This window comes from Lipophrys pholis (genome assembly GCF_963383615.2).
Source record: "Lipophrys pholis genome assembly, chromosome: 3".
In the NCBI taxonomy this organism is placed as follows: Eukaryota; Metazoa; Chordata; class Actinopteri; order Blenniiformes; family Blenniidae; genus Lipophrys; species Lipophrys pholis.
In genome coordinates this window covers 8,865,050-8,886,054 of record NC_137627.1, presented here as the reverse complement: position 1 = coordinate 8,886,054, position 21,005 = coordinate 8,865,050, and the positions used below count along the sequence as shown (strand labels likewise).

At 42.5% G+C, this 21,005-nt stretch overlaps 1 protein-coding gene across 1 annotated transcript; it reads left to right on the top strand.

Moving 5' to 3' along the window:
- Positions 1-254: 254 nt before the first annotated feature.
- LOC308107366 (uncharacterized protein) lies at positions 255-19,603 on the top strand. Its single transcript, XM_080459686.1, has 43 exons — positions 255-386; positions 764-811; positions 998-1,200; positions 1,285-1,507; positions 1,675-1,841; positions 1,941-2,055; positions 2,159-2,334; positions 2,419-2,507; positions 2,607-2,751; positions 4,801-4,880; positions 4,964-5,078; positions 5,185-5,343; positions 5,445-5,548; positions 6,159-6,385; positions 6,520-6,558; positions 6,902-6,937; positions 7,239-7,274; positions 7,379-7,405; positions 7,626-7,667; positions 8,423-8,443; positions 8,941-8,994; positions 9,501-9,679; positions 10,150-10,273; positions 10,376-10,451; positions 12,106-12,194; positions 12,572-12,619; positions 12,821-13,023; positions 13,108-13,330; positions 13,498-13,664; positions 13,764-13,878; positions 13,982-14,157; positions 14,242-14,330; positions 14,531-14,675; positions 14,977-15,056; positions 15,150-15,264; positions 15,412-15,570; positions 15,668-15,771; positions 15,917-16,131; positions 17,147-17,236; positions 17,919-17,966; positions 18,379-18,551; positions 18,648-18,771; positions 19,313-19,603. The coding sequence occupies exons 2-43, from the start codon at positions 766-768 to the stop codon at positions 19,390-19,392; spliced, it is 4,926 nt and encodes a 1,641-aa protein (XP_080315812.1). The 5' UTR covers positions 255-386; positions 764-765; the 3' UTR covers positions 19,393-19,603.
- The last annotated feature ends 1,402 nt before the right edge of the window (positions 19,604-21,005 follow it).

Sequence of the window (21,005 nt, the reverse complement as noted above, 5' to 3'; positions counted from 1 at the left end):
ACAGTGGGGTGTTTTGGAAAAGATTTAGGAAGAAGTTGGTGGTCTAACACTTTGTTTTCACTGGCTGCTTTTCAGAGCTCTGGAACAACAAAAATGATAATCGATATAAAGCAGTTATTACTGTTGTAAACACTGCGGGTAAGTAGTTCGATCAATAATATCCAGTCTCACTAACATGAAGCTATTGGACAGACAAGACTGGGTTTTCCACTGCAGTAGCTCCGCCCATCCGGTAGTCCTGTGGATGAAAATCAAGCGTCCCCTGATGGGCGTTACTTTCTGTTTGTAAATAATAAGGAAAACTGTCACTGTATTAAATCTGCGCACAGATTTGAAGAGCCAGCACCGTAAGTGTCTCTGGAACAGTAACCTAAACATCTTTAGAGGTAAGATCTCTTGATTTTATTCTAGTATTGAATGATGACGTAGTGAAAAGCGTGGCGTCTATTTACAGCTGCTGGATCGGGTGGATGACTGGAACTTCCGTGTGTCCTGATGTTTGTCAGTTACTGTAAAGAGAGTCACAGTTTCTACTGACACATACCTGCAGTGTTTATTCTGCAAAGTAATATAGTTGTGTACAAGCAATGTGCAAATGGAGTTAAGTGACTTAACACCGTTATTAAAGGCATCATTTAGATATTGTGTTTTTTAAATTGTGATTAGACAGTCTGATGTATTTTAAACAAAATTAATAATATATTCCATTATTATTTTCTTCTTGTGAAAACACAAGTGTGATGAAACATCTTCTTATTTTCAGAAATGATGGTGAACTGCTGTGGTTTGCTGACTGCCCAGAAGCAACCAGGTAATGTGTGTGTGTGTGTGTGTGTGTGTGTGTGTGTGTGTGTGTGTGTGTGTGTGTGTGCTTGAAGGTTTTCACTTCAGACATCTTGACTGTTTCACGTCAGACCTATCGTGGGGATGTAAACAGCTGAAATGATGAAAATTGTGTTTGAATGTTTCTGCTTGTGACGGTGTGTTTCTCCATCAGTCCCTCTGAAGAGCATTGATGTGGAGCTGGAGGTGAGGGACTATGTGGCGACACTGGTCTCCACTCTGAAGTATGAGAACAAAGAAGACAAACCCATCGAGGCGGTTTTCGTCTTCCCTCTGCCTGGAGATGCTGCCGTCTGTCATTTCAGTGCCAAGGTGGGCCAGAAGGAGATTGTCGCTGAGGTGAAGGAGAAACAGGAGGTGAGCAGAACAGGAGCAGATGTACTGAGTACAACATCCAGTAGTGGGAGTGAACGTGGCTCACATGTGTCTCCTGTCCTGCAGGCTCGTGAGGAGTATGATGACGCCCTGAGCTCCGGTCAGCAGGCTTTCCTGTTGGAGGAGAGTGATCAGAGTCCAGATATTTTCTCCATGAGTGTGGGCTCTCTGCCTCCAGGAGAGAGCGCCTCCATCAGGCTGGAGTACGTCACTGAGCTGACCGTGCAGGCTGATGATGGGCTGAGGTTTTGCCTGCCTGCTGTGCTCAACCCTCGCTACCAACCTCAGGGTAAAAAGACCAGCTGGAACAGAAAAAACATTCAGCTAAATGTCCTATAATATAATTTATTCACAGTAATGTAGTATGTAGGAGTCCTATCTGAAACTTCTGTCTTCACTAATCTCTACTCAAACAGGACTGGATTCATTTCCAGTTGTTTCTCATGTTGTTTGCAGGTAGTGAAGGACCCTCGGTCCAGGTGACCTCTGTTCCAGCCTCTCTGGTTCCTTACAGTCTGTCCTTCTCTGCTCGAGTGTCCTCTCCTCGTCCCATATCTAAGGTGGAATCCAACTCTTCCCTGGATCCTCTCCAGTACCTGAACGCAGAACAAACCCAGGCCACGGTAGGTCGCGGGCCGATGTGTCCGCTGTGTGTGTTGATCCTCTGCACTCAGAACAAGGTATCATATCATCATTTATCATAATGTATTTGTAACCTGCAGGTGAAGCTGAGTGCAGGACACAAGTTTGACAGAGATGTTGAACTGCTGATATATTACAAAGATGCCCACCAGCCCACTGCGGTGGTGGAAGCAGGACAGGCCTCTGCAGCACCTGGTGAGCGCAAATGTTTTTAGTTTGCGTGGTAATAATGACTGTTATGTCTTCATCCTCCAAGCAACAAATAGATTGTTGGTGTTTTCTCTGTGTTGTGTCTCAGGTACTCTGATGGGTGATCCAGTGGTGATGGTGAGCCTGTTCCCTGAGTTTCCTCCGTCCGTCATGTCTTCAGTAGCTTCCTCTGGAGAGTTTGTGTTCCTGATGGATCGATCAGGAAGTATGGACTGCAATATCAATAGCAGCCGGCAGCAAGAAACGAGGATAAGCAGCGCCAGGGTATTCAGTATACGTTATCACCTGCATGACACTGGTCCTGCCTGTTTCAGAAACTGACCTTGATTCTCTTTGATGTTCTCTAAGGATACACTTCTGCTGCTGTTGAAGAGCTTACCAATGGGCTGCTATTTCAACATTTACAGTTTTGGATCCCACTTTGAGCACATCTTCCCGTGAATAGATCCTCATTCATATTGTCATTTTTTTTTTCTTCTTTGGTTTAAAATAGATACATGCATCCTTGACTTTTGCATGTGTCTGTGTGATTGCAGTAAAAGTGTGGAGTACAGTCAGCAGACCATGGAGGAGGCTCTGAAGCAAGTTGGAGTGATGGAGGCAAATTTGGGAGGAACAGAAATTCTGAGGCCTCTCAAGCATATTTATGACCAGCCCTGCATTCCCAGTCAGCCGAGACAAGTAAACACAAACACACACACACACACACACACACACACACACACACACACACACACACACACACACACACACACACACACACACACACACACACACACACACACACACACACACACACACACACACACACACACACACACACACACACACACACACACACACACACACACACACACAGGCACATTTTCATGCTTCACTTGCATTGTGTACACGAGACCACATGTCTGAGATGGGTTCTTTCATGGAGAGCTCACTTTCAGTCATTTATTTTGTCAACACGTTGCTTTCTGTCTATGAAGACAAGTCCCCACATTGTGAGCGTTCAGACAGGTTCCCAGTTCCTGTAACAGTAATAGATGTACGCACTCGCCACACACATACCTGGACAGGTTGGGCTGGTTGGACAAAATGTCTTTTAAATATTTTTCCATTGTAACACTTTTCATGCTTGTGTCCACATTTATTGTGCAGCTGACAAGCTTGTTTGGTTCAAAGCTCATACTGACCACACCTCATTTTACTGTTTTTTTTAACAACATTTTACCATACACCTCTTGTATTTCTGAAACAGATACCTCAAGTGATTTTGAAATCTGATGATGTGACATGTGCTGCAGACCTCTTGGCCAGGCCCCCCTTGTAAAAGAGATCTTGAGTTTAATATATTTCTTCCGGGTTAAATAAAGGCTGAATTAAAAAAAAAAAAAAAAAATAGAAAATGATTAACCTCATCAATTTATGCATTATGTTTCTAAACATACATATGAATAACACCTTTAACTTGTGTGTTGTTACAATGGCACCTTCTAAGAAATGGCGGTGAGGCGAGCAGTACAAGAACCTGCATCCATCCATTTTCCATCCCTGCTTTTGCAGTGAAGGGATAAAGACTGTACTCATTCTAACAAGGTGTCCTGCCTCTTTGTCTCTGGTTTCTTCACATTACAGCGCAGACCTCTCAGCCTGACCAGGCTACAGTGGCACCTGTGTAGAAGGGCTGCTCCACAGGCTGAACACCACAGAACTGTACGAGAAGCCACGTGCTCTCTGTGACACTTCAGCAATTCAACAAGTAGTCAAAGTTATAACATCTCCTCAGTTTTGCTTACTTTAGAAATTTCCACAGCAGGCCAGACATCCTTCTCACTTTCAACTTCCTCTCGCTGCTCCCAAACCCAATGAGAGGTGTCGTCTCACAAGCAGGTCCTGGTTCTCAACATTCTCAATCCAATTTGTTTTGAAGATTTGGGCTTCACTTTTTGTCTGAGGTTCAAAAGGGGGCACAGAAGTGTATATTGAACCTCAGACGATGCATTTAATCCCTCCTTCAGGTGATGAAACCCAAGAAAGGCTTAAAAACTCTATTCTTGGCATTTCAAGCTATTAATTAGTGCTGTTTCTTTGGGGGGGATGCTACGAAGCCTGCAGAAGAAAACGGCATAATAAATACATTTCGGGTCCTTCAAAGTGTCTTTCTACGTCGAAGAGGCTCACTCAGTATCTGGTGGATGTGTCTCTGGGGAAGGTGGAGGAGGGCAGGAACATAAATGTTTAAATAAGCTGATTGAGAGGGAGCTTCTTGGGGGGATGAAGACTATAATGTAAGCGTAAGTTTTAGTCAGCCAGTGTGTGGATGGAAATGTTGGTTATTTAACCCTATTGGGTGATTTTGACTGCTGCAATAGTTGAGGTCACACTTGAATGTTTCGGGCTGCTCAGATCATTGGTGGTGTCCGGTCGTACCAGTGACGATGGTCCAGGTCTCTATAAGGCTGCAGATTGTAGGATGACTTCACATAATGTGTGACAACAATGAATGTGCTATTTTGTAATATTCATTATTTCAAATATCTCCTCTTGAGTGCCTGAGGCTTTGCTCCACATACCGCCAGAGTGAGTTTGTGTGTCACAGTTTGGCACAAACCAGCGCAAAGTGTTCTTACACATAGTCAAACACTGCCTGCTGCTTTTCAGGACCTTTGCTGAGCTCTGTCCAGTGTTGTGTCTAATAAATGGTTGTTTTTTTTTTTTCCAAACTCTCCTTCTCAGCTGTTTGTCTTCACTGATGGAGAGGTGGGGAACACCAAGGCAGTCATTGATCTGGTGAAGAAGAATTCAGGCTCCCACAGGTAAACCCCCAAAAACCGATCCAGGAGTGCAGCTCTAGTAATAAAAGATATTTTGATTTTAGAAGGAAACTGTCGTGTTGCAGGTGCTTCTCCTTTGGGATCGGGGAAGGAGCCAGCTCTGCTCTCATCAACGGATTGGCCAAAGAGGGAGGGGGTTACGCTCAGTTCATCACAGGAACTGACAGGATGCAGCCAAAAGTACAACAATACACACAGATAATCCGTCACACAATCATTGAGATTGTGGTCACAACAAGTAAAACTGAATCGCCTTCTACAAACAGTTTTCATCTGAATATTTCAGGTGATGCAGTCGCTGCGATTTGCTCTGCAGCCGGCCGTGGTGGACATTTCCATCACATGGGATTTGCCAAAGGACGTGTCTGTCACTGTCCTCTCTCCACCAATCACAGCACTTTTCCAGGGTCAGCGTTCGCTGGTTTACGGCCAAATCACTAGACAGGTGTGAGCTCCAATAACTCATGCTGATTTTTTTTTAAAAATTTCATCAAGTTACTTCGACAGTAACATAACACGATCTTCATATCCTAAATGTCGTATCAGAGCTCAGAGGCTGCAAAGGGCTGCGTGACGGTGAAGTACATCCTGGCAGGTCATCTCACTCAGAACCAGCTGCACTTCAGTCTGAAACCAGAAGAAGATACTGGGTAAAGCAGGATTTAGTTTTCACAGCAGCTTCACATTGCACAAAATATATGAGATAAGAATTATAAAGAATAATAGGTATTGAAATACTATGACTATTTAAAGTGGCATTTCCTTGTTACGTCCAGTCATATGTACATTACGACATATACAGCCACCTGTGTATTAGCCTATACATTTCCTCCACTATGGCTGCTTCTGCCATACTTTTTCTTCTGATACAAGTCATTTCAGATAATGCATTAAAAACTCCTTTGACCACTTGTATGTCATTGAACGCACCCAACGTTTGTTGGCCTCAGTCAGGTGTCTGTGGGTCTCATTCAGTTTGTTCCTCTTGTATCTGAGACCCGGTGAGGTGATGCAGAACTCTGTATGACACAAAGTTCCAAGTAAAAGTATAATATCCCTGCTTTGTTCGGCTTATTTTCATGGAAAAATTCCATCTCATCTTCAGGTCAATACTGTATTTGATAGCTTTATTGTTGCGGTCAGGCGCTCTTCTGACTGAAGCAACTAACTTTGATCTGCTGTTTAAAACAGTGAGACAAGTAAGAGTGTGACTGACGAGAGAGACGTTGCTTAGAGACATGATGTGAAATGTGTCTCCAGATTAACAGTCCACAGGCTGGGCGCTCGGACTCTGATTCGCTCTTTGGAGATGGAGGGAAGAGAGCCGAGAGGGAACCAAGAGGCAGGAGTGAAGGAGAAGGTGGTGGCTCTCAGCATCCAATCAGGAGTGAGCAGTTGTTTCACTGCTTTCATTGCTGTCAACAAAGGTGATGGCGAGCCGATCCAAGGACCTTTGGTGCGTCGAAACGTTCCATTGCCTGGTTACGGTATGTCCAATTTCCACTTCTCTCTATGAGTTTGGGCGATTTGTGTGTTTGTTTTTTCTTTTCATTTTTTGAGATGTAATCTCTCTCTCTCTCTCTCTCTCTCTCTCTCTCTCTCTCTCTCTCTATCATGACAGGAATGATAATACAGAATTATCATTCTATGCCAGCTCAGAGTAAGTAAAACGTTTATTTGCAGTCAAATGATGGTTAAAGCACGATGTGTTTGATAGGAGTGCTTCATTCTCTCGCTCTCATTTTTGTCCTCCTTATTTTATAGTGATAAGATGTGCTCTACCAAAAATGTGAAAGTACAAAGTTTATTTGCAATCAAACAAACAATGAGGTTCAACAGTAATCCACACTGAATAACAAGACACATTGTTTTGCGGCTTTATTTTTTGAGATGTAATATCTCGCTCTCTCTCTCTCTCTCTCTCTCTCTCTCTCTCTCTCTCTCTCTCTCTCTCTCTCTCTCTCTCTCTCTCTCTCTCTCTCTCTCTCTCTCTATCATGACAGGAATGATGTCACAGGGCTGTTCTATGCCAGCTCGGAGTAAGTAAAACGTTTATTTGCAGTCAAATGATGGTTAAAGCACGATGTGTTTGATAGGAGTGCTTCATTCTCTTGCTCTCATTTTTGTCCTCCTTATTTTATAGTGATGAGATATGCTCAACCAAAAATGTGAAAGTACAAAGTTTATTTGCAATCAAACAAACAATGAGGTTCAACAGTAATCCACACTGAATAACAAGACACATTGTTTTGCGGCTTTATTTTTTGAGATGTAATATCTCGCTCTCTCTCTCTCTCTCTCTCTCTCTCTCTCTCTCTCTCTCTCTCTCTATCATGACAGTATTGATGCCACGGGACTGTTCTATGCTAGCTCAGAGTAAGTAAAACGTTTATTTGCAGTCAAATGATGGTTAAAGCACGATATGTTTGGTAGGAGTGCTTCATTCTCTTACTCTAATTTTTGTCCTCCTTATTTTATAGTTAGCAGTTTTGCTCTACCAAAAATGTGTAAGTACAAACTTTATTTGCAATCAACCAAACAATGAGGTTCAACAGTAATCCACACTAAATAACAAGACACATTGTTTTCCGACTTTAATTACCTCACTTTGATACAGTTGTAGTCTTACAATATTATTGTGTACAGATTTAGGTTAAAGCACGATGTGTTTGGTAGGAGTGCTTCATTCTCTTGCTCTAATTTAGGCAATATGTCCTTCTTTTATAGTATCTAAGTCAAAGTCTAAAGCAAAGACTCCACCAAAAATGCGTAAGTACAAAGTTAAATTCAATACAACAAACATTGATGGAATCAGATTACAAACACATCAACTCACGTTTCCTGTTTTTTGAATTATTAGAACAATGAAATGTGACAAACGTAACATATAATGCAAAAGGGAATTTTGTTCACTGAAAAAATTCTGGCTCATGACTGAGTTCATGAAGGCATGAGGCATGTAACCCTAAAATAAAATAAAATCTTCAAGATGTGCGGGGCATCACTTCTAATAAGTTGCGATCATGGCTTAGCTGGAAGACTGTGCCATTTTACAATTCCAGGGTTGTTGGCGAACTTGGCTTAAATCTCTAATAATGTGCCCAAGTGTTATTTTTTCTTCACAAGACACTGAACCCGAAGGTGCAGAGGCACTTTGAATGGCAGACATCAGCATTTATTTGTGACTAATCTGTGTGTGTGGATGACAATGAAATGAGAGATGGTTTCATAGTAGAGCTTAACACGCTACCAGTAAACACCATCCTGTCACCAACGCGATCCCGCACTTTACCTAACAAACAGTCAACTTGTGGCCTCGGCTCTGGCCAAGCACCAAAAAAGTACTTGTTCCTCGAAGGCAGAGTTATACAGGGTGTGCTTAAACTGCTTTTTGTGATCAATGAGCTCGATTCAGAAGATCAGAAGTTCTAAAAGGAAGTAGTTTAGTTGATATTTTCTTGGCTTACTTTCATGCTCATTTTCTAATATTATTCTCTGTTCTTTTTTCAAACCTTTCTGTTCAGCGGGAAAGTCACATCAGAAAGGTAATTAAAAAAAAACAAACTCGAATGAACATAAATTTTAACATTTAAATCTTGTCATGTTTCATATTTGACTCTCACTATTTTTGTCAACTGAAGAACGACAGTGAAAATTTTAAAACTGAATTGACAGGTCTTTCAGTTCTTTGTTTTGAAATACTGAACATCAGTGATGACCTCTGCAATAATTTGATCTAAATGTAGTGAAAATAGTTTCCACTGAATTCATTGAGCAACAGTGAGCTGAAAAAAATGATCTGGAATTCCCTCGTTAACTTGAGAGGATGAAGAGTGCAGTAAATGGCAAGGTTCCAAAACAGTTACGTGGACAATTTTAAAGTTGAAAATATTTTGGATTTGATTGCTCTTTGTTTGCTGCCTGCATGATTCAGTATTGTTATTTCCTTGTCGAGTGTCTGCATGAAGGCCGTCGTGGTTTTGCACTTCTCATTGTGTGATAATTAAATGACCTTCATCCATATCACTTTGTCCCAATGCAGAGGCTCTGGGAATGAATCTTCCACTGAGGAGCAATGATGAGGTTATGGATGTGGGTAAGGATAAGGGTTGCTCTTTACAAATGAGGAGTAAGTAAAACTGTACTTTTCTTTAGGAGAACCTCACAGAGCAATTACACACAGACCCTCACTTATAAAATAAAAAAATACATGAGGAACCTTTTTTAATGACCTTTGACCTCAGAAGGTTTTAAACAAAAGGCCTGCATGGTGGCCGTCATGTTTGTAACTCAGACCAAGGATATCGCGGCCTTCTTTGGTTCCCTGTGCTGTAAAAATGTAACTCAACCAGAGAGTGTGGATGTGGGTGTGTGTGACATTTCCCATCGTCTGCAGTTTCATCAGGTGGTATGAAGATGGATGAATGAATACACAATGAGGACCTAATGCGTATCTTCCAGAATTTGTTTGTTTTTGCACTTCTCCAACATTTGAAGGCCGTGTCCTGTCACCTTCTTTATTTCTAGTCAATCCTTACAATAGAGAAAATGTTGGTATTTTGATGTAAAAGTTTGGCAAAATGTGGTTGTTTTCCTCTACAGCCATGTTTCCTGACAAAGGTGTAGAGATGGCTGATGCGATTGTGAAGCAGCCACCCTGTGACCCTCTGCTGCAGCTGGTCTCCCTCCAAAATGCTTCAGGTTTCTGGATGCAGGACGCAGCTCTGGCTGCCGCACTGGGAAAGACGAGCAAAGAGGTGGAAAAGTCAAAACCCGCCCCGGTGAGTCATTGTCAGAGGAAGGAAAATTCAGGGGTTCATCCTTCAGCTCCAGCTCAAAGACAGCTCAACCCAGCTGCTACCACAACAAGAGCCAGTGATGGACACTATAGATAGCCAAGCCTCTGGGTTGTTTGAGAACTATGGCTTGGTGAAAGCTCAGTTTGACTTTGAAGGGTCACTCTCCAGAGACGGATCTCCTCTCAGTAGAACATTTGGCTTCTCACTCTGCTGCCTGAGAGTCTCGCTTGTGTCGCCTTCTCTTTATGTTTGTTTATTCTTGTGCATGAACTTCGATATTTGTAGTTCTACATTCAGTAAATGCTGCTCGTGTTGATTTGGTTATGTTTGGTTTATGTCTTTGTGGTGCAGCTGAAACAATACCGTCTTCAGATTCAGTTCCATTTTATAATGAGACACTTTGTTCTGTTTTTAATCCGTCTCTCATGTTTGTCGTTGTTTTGGTGAATTAGGTGAAAAGTGAAGTGTGGGCCACCATTCTGGCTCTAACCTGGCTTCATGAGTTTCACACTGATGCAAAGGACGAGTGGGAGATTCTGGCCAGAAAGGCTGTGTTGTGGCTTCAGGCTCAGAATGGTATGACCACATTAATTCATCTGGATATCTAACCTTGTGCTCTGGTTGAAAAAGTTGATTGTCTGAATCCACGGTTGCTTTTCTTGTGTGCATTTCTTTCAGCTCCAAACGTGACAGAATGTGTGGATGCTGGAAATGCTCTTCTGGGCTGCAGTGTGCAGAAAGATGCTCTGGGACTCTGAGGCCTTCATTACAGTCTTGGCCACTTCTTCATTGACAGAATCAGATCCTGAGTTCTATTTTCATGTGACAACTTTAAGATGTAATTGAAAGTTCTGGTTGCCTCTGTTATTGGTTTTGTAAAATCATTCAAAAACATTTTCTCTGAAGTCTTTCACTGTATTTGTACCTTGAAAGAAATTAAACTTGAATCTTTAAATCAGTTGTGTGTCCACAGCTTCATGTGTGACCTGTAGAAAAAACTGTTTCAGCCCATTTGTATACGAATGGACACGTACAAATTGCATTCATGACCACACTGCCACAAGCTCAGGAGCTGTTTGCATTCGCTGGGATGTTTACTGCTTTTTACTACTTCCAGAAAACTGCCATCCAGAGATGAAAGCTTGATTGAGAATTAAAAAAAACAAAAACAAGGTTCCCTCAGGTAAATGACCAGAAACTAAGAAAAACTCATCCACAGAAAATAGTACCCAGATCAACCAACCACCCCACAATGAACAAAGGTCCTTATGGGGTCTGTCAGAGCAACGACACTCTGCGTACTTCTTTATAACTTTTCCAGATGCCACACCTCACAGATGTATGTGCATGCATCAACTTTCTATACGTTGTGTAACTTAGGCGTGCACCGTACTTCATCATGATTTTTCATCTCTTGTGACACACCAAAAGTTTCAGCCATGGCGAATAATAGTTTACTGTCACAACTCACTTGTGGTGTTGTATCCAGGAACATGCACACTGTGCGTCATGTGGGCAGAGTGCGCATTGGATATGTGTGTATATATGTACGTGTATATGCACATTATGAATCCAAAATAGTTATTTATGTACGCATGTATATATACACAGAAAACATTCTGGGGAATTTGGCTTCAGTTGACAAAGTTGAAAAAGGTCATGGTACAGTGATATTATATCATGCAATGGTGATTTCTTCACCTCAAACAGTTTATTGAAACAAAGGCGTGAGGTGGTGAGGATACCACAACAAAAAGTGTCAAATGTCTCAAAAACTTCTCATGTGGCCTTGAGCTTTAATTACAGCTCCACAACGACGTCTCACGCCGTTCACAAGTGAGTAGATTTCAAGTGTTCTCAATACTAAGCAGCATCCTGTGCAGAGACAAACCACCAAAGGCCACAGTAGGACAACTTAGTGAGCTACTGTTTCCTGTGGACGACGTGTTTGTGAAATCACAACCTCTCCTGCAGGTTCGTGGAGCGAGGACATGAGCCGACTGGTTTTCCTCTGTTGGTGTGGCTCTTTTGATCCCGCTGTGTGCTGGAGCAAGAAATGCATCGGTAAAAAGTATGGGCAAAAGTACAAAGGCAAAACTTGAATAAAGTAAACAGTGGGGTGTTTTGGAAAAGATTTAGGAAGAAGTTGGTGGTCTAACACTTTGTTTTCACTGGCTGCTTTTCAGAGCTCTGGAACAACAAAAATGATAATCGATATAAAGCAGTTATTACTGTTGTAAACACTGCGGGTAAGTAGTTCGATCAATAATATCCAGTCTCACTAACATGAAGCTATTGGACAGACAAGACTGGGTTTTCCACTGCAGTAGCTCCGCCCATCCGGTAGTCCTGTGGATGAAAATCAAGCGTCCCCTGATGGGCGTTACTTTCTGTTTGTAAATAATAAGGAAAACTGTCACTGTATTAAATCTGCGCACAGATTTGAAGAGCCAGCACCGTAAGTGTCTCTGGAACAGTAACCTAAACATCTTTAGAGGTAAGATCTCTTGATTTTATTCTAGTATTGAATGATGACGTAGTGAAAAGCGTGGCGTCTATTTACAGCTGCTGGATCGGGTGGATGACTGGAACTTCCGTGTGTCCTGATGTTTGTCAGTTACTGTAAAGAGAGTCACAGTTTCTACTGACACATACCTGCAGTGTTTATTCTGCAAAGTAATATAGTTGTGTACAAGCAATGTGCAAATGGAGTTAAGTGACTTAACACCGTTATTAAAGGCATCATTTAGATATTGTGTTTTTTAAATTGTGATTAGACAGTCTGATGTATTTTAAACAAAATTAATAATATATTCCATTATTATTTTCTTCTTGTGAAAACACAAGTGTGATGAAACATCTTCTTATTTTCAGAAATGATGGTGAACTGCTGTGGTTTGCTGACTGCCCAGAAGCAACCAGGTAATTTTGTGTGTGTGTGTGTGTGTGTGTGTGTGTGTGTGTGTGTGTGTGTGTGTGTGTGTGTGTGTGTGTGTGCTTGAAAGTTTTCACTTCAGACATCTTGACTGTTTCACGTCAGACCTATCGTGGGGATGTAAACAGCTGAAATGATGAAAATTGTGTTTGAATGTTTCTGCTTGTGACGGTGTGTTTCTCCATCAGTCCCTCTGAAGAGCATTGATGTGGAGCTGGAGGTGAGGGACTATGTGGCGACACTGGTCTCCACTCTGAAGTATGAGAACAAAGAAGACAAACCCATCGAGGCGGTTTTCGTCTTCCCTCTGCCTGGAGATGCTGCCGTCTGTCATTTCAGTGCCAAGGTGGGCCAGAAGGAGATTGTCGCTGAGGTGAAGGAGAAACAGGAGGTGAGCAGAACAGGAGCAGATGTACTGAGTACAACATCCAGTAGTGGGAGTGAACGTGGCTCACATGTGTCTCCTGTCCTGCAGGCTCGTGAGGAGTATGATGACGCCCTGAGCTCCGGTCAGCAGGCTTTCCTGTTGGAGGAGAGTGATCAGAGTCCAGATATTTTCTCCATGAGTGTGGGCTCTCTGCCTCCAGGAGAGAGCGCCTCCATCAGGCTGGAGTACGTCACTGAGCTGACCGTGCAGGCTGATGATGGGCTGAGGTTTTGCCTGCCTGCTGTGCTCAACCCTCGCTACCAACCTCAGGGTAAAAAGACCAGCTGGAACAGAAAAAACATTCAGCTAAATGTCCTATAATATAATTTATTCACAGTAATGTAGTATGTAGGAGTCCTATCTGAAACTTCTGTCTTCACTAATCTCTACTCAAACAGGACTGGATTCATTTCCAGTTGTTTCTCATGTTGTTTGCAGGTAGTGAAGGACCCTCGGTCCAGGTGACCTCTGTTCCAGCCTCTCTGGTTCCTTACAGTCTGTCTTTCTCTGCTCGAGTGTCCTCTCCTCGTCCCATATCTAAGGTGGAGTCCAACTCTTCCCTGGATCCTCTCCAGTACCTGAACGCAGAACAAACCCAGGCCACGGTAGGTCGTGGGCCGATGTGTCCGCTGTGTGTGTTGATCCTCTGCACTCAGAACAAGGTATCATATCATCATTTATCATAATGTATTTGTAACCTGCAGGTGAAGCTGAGTGCAGGACACAAGTTTGACAGAGATGTTGAACTGCTGATATATTACAAAGATGCCCACCAGCCCACTGCGGTGGTGGAAGCAGGACAGGCCTCTGCAGCACCTGGTGAGCGCAAATGTTTTTAGTTTGCGTGGTAATAATGACTGTTATGTCTTCATCCTCCAAGCAACAAATAGATTGTTGGTGTTTTCTCTGTGTTGTGTCTCAGGTACTCTGATGGGTGATCCAGTGGTGATGGTGAGCCTGTTCCCTGAGTTTCCTCCGTCCGTCATGTCTTCAGTAGCTTCCTCTGGAGAGTTTGTGTTCCTGATGGATCGATCAGGAAGTATGGACTGCAATATCAATAGCAGCCGGCAGCAAGAAACGAGGATAAGCAGCGCCAGGGTATTCAGTATACGTTATCACCTGCATGACACTGGTCCTGCCTGTTTCAGAAACTGACCTTGATTCTCTTTGATGTTCTCTAAGGATACACTTCTGCTGCTGTTGAAGAGCTTACCAATGGGCTGCTATTTCAACATTTACAGCTTTGGATCCAGCTTTGAGCACATCTTCCCGTAAGAGACTCCCCAAAATAAAATTGGGTTCTCTTATTAAGCTTTTTTCTTCCAAAAAGTCCAACTGTAACTTATTCTTTCTTTCCATTTTAAGTTTTGCAAAAAGCACGTCAGACAGTGCAGGACACTTCTGAATACATTGTGTAGTGCAAACATCGACCAGCTGACTTTTTATCCCGTCTGTGTGTGTCTGACGGCAGTACCAGCATGGAGTACAGCGAGAAGACCTTGGAAGAGGCTCTGCAGCAGGTGGAAAAGATGGAAGCTGATCTCGGAGGGACGGAGATCCTGGAGGCGCTGCGAGACATCTACAAACAGCCCTGCATTCCCAATCAACCGAGACAAGTACACGTCCTCGTACACATGCACTTTTTTCAGCTCGCGTAGCTCCTCATTCCTCAAAGGGCGTGTTTGGGCTGCAACCAACATAGTAGTCCTGACCTCGCACCCAGCGTGAGTCAGGTTTGTCTTTCGCAATCGGCTCCAAGTGTTTGCTTCCCCACAGTTTTAGTCACACAGCACACAGATTCTCACCAAACCGGTTTCTGGCCTTTGCATGTGAAAAAGACAATTGCCACACACGGTAGTTCCACGCGTGCCGTTCGGCTGACATGTGACTTCATGGTTACACCATCTTTCATCTTAGCTGTTCATCTTCACTGACGGGGAGGTGGACAACACCAAGCAAGTTTTAGACCTGGTGAGGAAGAATTCTGGCTCCCACAGGTGAGCTCACACTCGAAACACTCACAATTAGTGATGTGGCTTATGTCCACCTCCATTTTAAAGCAAACAAACAAAAAAGCCGTTGTGTTGCAGGTGTTTCTCCTTCGGGATCGGGGAAGGAGCGAGCTCTGCTCTCATCAACGGGTTGGCCAATGAGGGAGGAGGTCACGCTCAGTTCATCACGGGAAATGACAGGATGCAGCCAAAGGTATGACAACACTGATAGCGGTTTTTTTTTTCCTTTAGAGGGCGGGCGGGGGGGAGGGATAAAATACAGACTAACCTGGTGGATGGTTGGATGCATTGACTACCAACATAAGTAAGATGCATATTTTAAACTTTGTTTACTCATCAGGTGATGCAGTCGCTGCGATTCGCTCTGCAACCGGCTGTGGAAGACATCGCAGTCACATGGGATTTACCAAAGGGAATCTCCGTCACTGTTGTCTCTCCACCAATCACCACCATCTTCCAGGGCCAAAGGAAGCTGCTGTATGGTCAACTCACTGGCCAGGTAGGAGCAGCCCACTCTGACTGGAAGATGTGTGGGCATGTATTTGTCACCCTTGTCTTCATGTGGAGATGAAACTCACACTGTGATGTTGTGTCAGAGCTCAGGGGCGGCACCAGGCTGTGTGACGGTGAAGTACAGCCTCGCTGGAAATCCCACTCAGACTCAGCTGCACTTCGGTCTCAATCCTAAGGAAGACACTGGGTAAGATAGAGCAGAGGATCAAAAACCTTCATTGGCAAGTCTCACGCTCACTCATTAGAACGTCTGCTCTAAGCAACATACAGTACGTATGTTTTTAGTTTTTTTCACATAAGAAGATGCTTCACTTGTGTTTCTTCGTCTGCAGATTAACAATACACAGGTTGGCTGCCCGGACTCTGATTCGATCCCTAGAATCAGAGAACTTGGAAGAGGATGATGGCAAAACAAAGAAGAAAAAAGTGGTGGAGCTCAGTGTCCAATCAGGAGTGAGTAGCACCTTCACTGCTTTCATTGCTGTCAACAGAGAGAGCAGCGAGGCAGCTCAAGGACCCCTGGTGCGCAGAGATATTCCTATACCGAGTAAGTGTTTTGCTTTTGTCTTGAGAGTAATATGTCCAAGTATAGTGTGCTTGTGCCATGTTTGAGATTGTAAGCTATTGGATGAAATAGAAAACTGATCATTATTGGAATTATTTGTACCATTGAACAGCAATCACCAGGGGCCTCATTTATAAAACGTTGCGTAGGATTCCTAATGAAAATGTACGCGCGCCGACAAGCTGAAAATGGCGTGCGCCAAAAAAACAATTGGAATCGGTAAAACGGGGCGTACGCACATCTGCGTGCACTTTACTTTTATAGATCTCAGTCCACCTGGAAGGTTGCGCAGTTCAAATCCCGCCCTCAACACGCCCACTCTCTACCTATACATGGTCAATGCAAAGTGCCTCGTCAGTATTTTCACGTCTCAGTCAGCTTGTTGATCGATGGCATTGGACGCTGAATCCTGACAGAAAAGACGAAGAAAAGTAATTTTTTTACGGAGAGAGAAATAGTCATGGAGGAGATGGAGGCCAGGAAAATCGTCGTCTGTCTGCGCTCCGAGCCAGTGCGTTCCAGAACCCATGGCGGTGCAGCCCGTCCACGGTGCAGCTTTACGCACGACTGTCACCGCACTATTTATATGCTTCCTTAGCATATTTGAAGATGAACGTTTGAAATATGATCATCGCACTGCTGATTCAGTAGTAAAGTCTCACTAAAGAAACGCATCGAGAACACTGCAGGTTGGCTGTTTATGATGACGTGGATCAATAAGTATGATATGCGAAGACATTAAATGTGCGAGGTGAATCTGGGTTCATTTCTCCACCTCGCCATCAGCGCAGCCAGTTTCCCAATTTTCCAAAATGTGCATGCGCAAGTTCCAAAGTTGGCTGACCGGTATGCACTTTCTCCAAAGTTTACTTTTTTTTTAGATCACAAACTTTGCGTAGGAAGTGGCGTACGCATCTTTCAGGATTTATAAATGAGACCCCTGGTTATTGTGTGATACTCAAATGACCTTCATCCATATCATTTTGTCCCAATGCAGTGGCTATGGGAATGATGCCTCCAATGATGTGCTGTGCTTCGCAAATGGTGCAAATGGAGGAATATTTGGATTGCCATTTACCAGTGAAATGTAAGTAAAACTGTATTTTCCTTTTGGAGCACCTCACAGAGCAGTCACACACAGACCCTCACTGACAAAATACAAAATAAAAAAAAAAGAATCTTTTTTAATGACCTTTAACCTTTTTCAAGCTGTGGAGCTCAACTAGAAAATAGTTTGACTTCCTGAGATTGAAGTTGTAAATTTGTTTTTGTCAAGTGTGTGTGTGTGGGTGTGTGTACTTCTTCTTCTTTTTATTATTATCATTTACAATGACCTTACTTTTTGGAAATGTTTTCTTAGCTCTTTCGTAAATATATATTTTCAATATTTATGGAGTAAATAACAAGCCTTGGGCCTTTTGTTCACTCCTGTGCTCCTGATAATACTGTTTCAGTAATTATAAGATGTTATAATATGGGATTATGACTCAGAGTTCACAAATATACTAGTTCATTAAGCAACAGTAAAGATGATGTAATATTTTGTCCATAGAGGTCCATGAAGCTGATGACGAGCTGCACTAGTCAACTTATCTATTCATGGAATGGTACATAGGCTTTGCCGGCTGCACATGGGAAACAAAGCAGAGCTATTCACAGCACCTCTCAGAGCAACATCACTAATTTAAGCTGCTCAACACTTTTATCAGTAAAAGTTATGGTATGTTGCAGCCTCCATTTAATAACAAATGTTTTCTTGAACGAAACAGACTGCGCAGACGTCTGTGAGTATGAAGGATCAGAAGAGCGTTATAACGGTATGTTATATTTCAGTGATGCACACACTTTGAGGCATCTTTGTCTTTTACAGAACTTTGATTTTTTTTTTTTAAACGTGGCATTGAATTGTGATTGTATTAAAATTCCTGCATTTTGGTTGTTTGTTATTTGGCAAAGTGGCCACTAGAGGGTGCAGTGGAGTATTTCATTGTGAGTGGAGCTCGTACCAAAATAGCTGCAGTTTATTTTGATCAAACTCAATACTTTCCATACTATTTGTCATCTTTTTTTTCTTTTAATTGCTTGTATTCACCTGAATTTCACACAGATCTGAACATTCATCCGTAGATTGAAAGACGATCTTGCTGACTATTGTACTGTAATCAAACACATAGAGCTCAGCATCAGTTATGAAACAAAGTCTTTCATTGTTTTTTTTTCTTCCCTCAGAGTCAATAGATGTTGGTGAGATTGAAGTTATTCCCCCCATACAACCACCCAGAGACCCCTTGCTGCAGCTGGTGTCCCTCCAGAAGGCGTCTGGTTGCTGGCTGCTGGATTCAGCTCTGGCTGCTGCTCTGGGAAAGACCTGCATGGAGGTGGAAAAGTCAAAACCTGCACTGGTGGGTCTTTGTCAGAAATATGCACTGAAATGATTACTTTAAAAGAGATATGAAATGAAATATTCTGTATGAAATACTGCTGATTTGGTGAATTAGGTCACCAATGAAGTGTGGGCTACCATCCTCGCCCTGATCTGGCTTCATGGATTCAAGAGTGACACAAAGGAGGAGTGGGAGCTTCTCTCTATGAAGGCTGTCTCGTGGCTTCGCGCTCAGAAAGGTAGTAAGCGCGTTGTTGCTTTACTTGTGCTTTTATTGGCCAGTTTGTATGAGTGCTGTCGCAACAAATAATATGAGAAGTCAATAGCGTACGACGTTGCCGATAGTGTAATAGGATATGTGACCTATTGTCGGAATAACGTTTTGCCATTAATCTGATAAGTTATCACATTTGGGTGTCGCATTGTTTTAAAAATCCTGTCAAAATGTAATAACTGAGCCAAAGTTGCAGTAATACATTTATCGGACAAAGTTTCTTAGAAATAAAAGCTGTTTTTGCAAGTATTGTGCAGTTTGTTTATAAAAAATAGTGACAGTGGATGGCACAGCTGTCATATTCATTCATTGAGGATACATACGATGTAGCACAGTCAGTCAAAGTCATGCTGTTTTATTAAACCCTTTTCAAGCTATTACATTTATTACATTCAAAGTGACAAATGATTCCATTGCTGGCAGTTATTACATTATTGGCCTTTATCATATTACTGGTTACCACACTAATCAAATCTTTTTCCTTTCTTTGTTTTCTTTTTTTGCAGCATCATCTGTGTCTGAAAGTGTGGAAGCTGGAAAGGTACTTTTGGGATGTGACTTGGAGAAAGATGCACTTGTGCTGTGAAGAACTTCTTGATCCATATATAGACACGAGAATGATTTTTGCGTTGCTATCTCGTACGTTCAAGGACATTACTGACGTTTGAACTGTGTTTAGTCCATCCAGAAGCATGAATGCAGCGAGGCAATCCATTCATGTTTCTCACCGTCATTACTGCTTTGTGGCTGATGCTCATGAAAAGAAATAAATAAGATTTCTGCATTATCTGTCATCGAAGCTTCTCTCATTTTTTGTGTGTGTTTGTTCACAAACTCATTTGAAGTCTTTGGTTTCAGGACTTCTTTCTTTTGCGGAGATGGGGGAGTTTCCCTTCACTTTCCAGTGAACACACCAAAATATATGCATGAGAACGGTGGAACAAAATCAGAGATTCACTCCATTGAAAAAGTGGTTTGGAGATAAAATATATTTTTTTATATTCTTTTTGTTAATTAGACATAAAGCTATGCTATCCTATGAGAGCCCTGTTCAGTGCACCCTCCACCTTTGCCCATAACTAGCCAGGATCCCCTCCAGCACTCTGACCATCTATCCATTCTGGATGGATAATGATAAAGATGTATTTTTGTAGACTGCCTTGGGGACTGCTCAAGCGGTGGAAAACTGCTTTATAAGTGAAATCCATTTACCATGTACAATGAAGGAATAGTGATCCAAAGACGAGGGAGCACAAACTAGACAGTGAAATGGTGGCATGTGAAGAATCAAAGAGAGGAGACCAGCTCAGAGCATTATAAAAAGACTCAGCAACTATGAAGACCCTCCTCACTATAGTCACAACTTGAAGCATCACTAAAAGAGAAGTTTGAAACCTCAATATCCAAAGTGAAACTGGGAGAGGATCTAGTGTAAAATATGGGCGCTTACAGCAGTGACCTCAATTAAATATATATTTTTGGTAGGATGGTATGGAATTATGAGCTCTCTAGGCTATGGAGTATAGGTATTCAATAAGAATATAATGTCGTCAAAATGTATATTGAATAACCTTCAGGAGGACATGGCCTGTCCTGCTGCTGTCAGGACTCCTGTGCTTTTATTTTGTCACATTCATACACGTGAATTATCTCCAGCTTGTTTCCTGTTCAGTACTCTTATCCTGACATCCTGGTCCTCTTGCGTCCACCTTTGTGTCCTCTTCTCCGCCAACACCTGTCTTGAATTCCCCTCAATTATCCGTTGAGTCTGGACTGTCTGTCTTGTGGCGTGTTTGACTCTTCTGGTTGGGCTTTATGGATTCACATGTAACCAGCAGGTTTGAGTCTTTTATCACACACGTTTCAGTATCTCTCCTGCTTTCAATCATGTCATATTCTGAGCTTAATTTAGAGGAATTGGTGCTATTAAGGATGTACACACACACACACACGCGCGCGCACACACTGCCACAACCCCCTTTCTTTCAAACTTGAGGTTTAAAGCATGGAAATCTTCTTTTATTGTGCAAAATACAGAACTACAAAGAGCTCTGGAATTTGACATTTTGCAATTTATTTCCTATTCAGAAACGAACACCTTATTGGTACACGTCTTAAATTGTTGTTGTTTTTCCTTTCAAATGTTTATCATTTTCTTTTCCACAGGGAGCCATTTGTGCTTTCATCCTGCCATCTAGT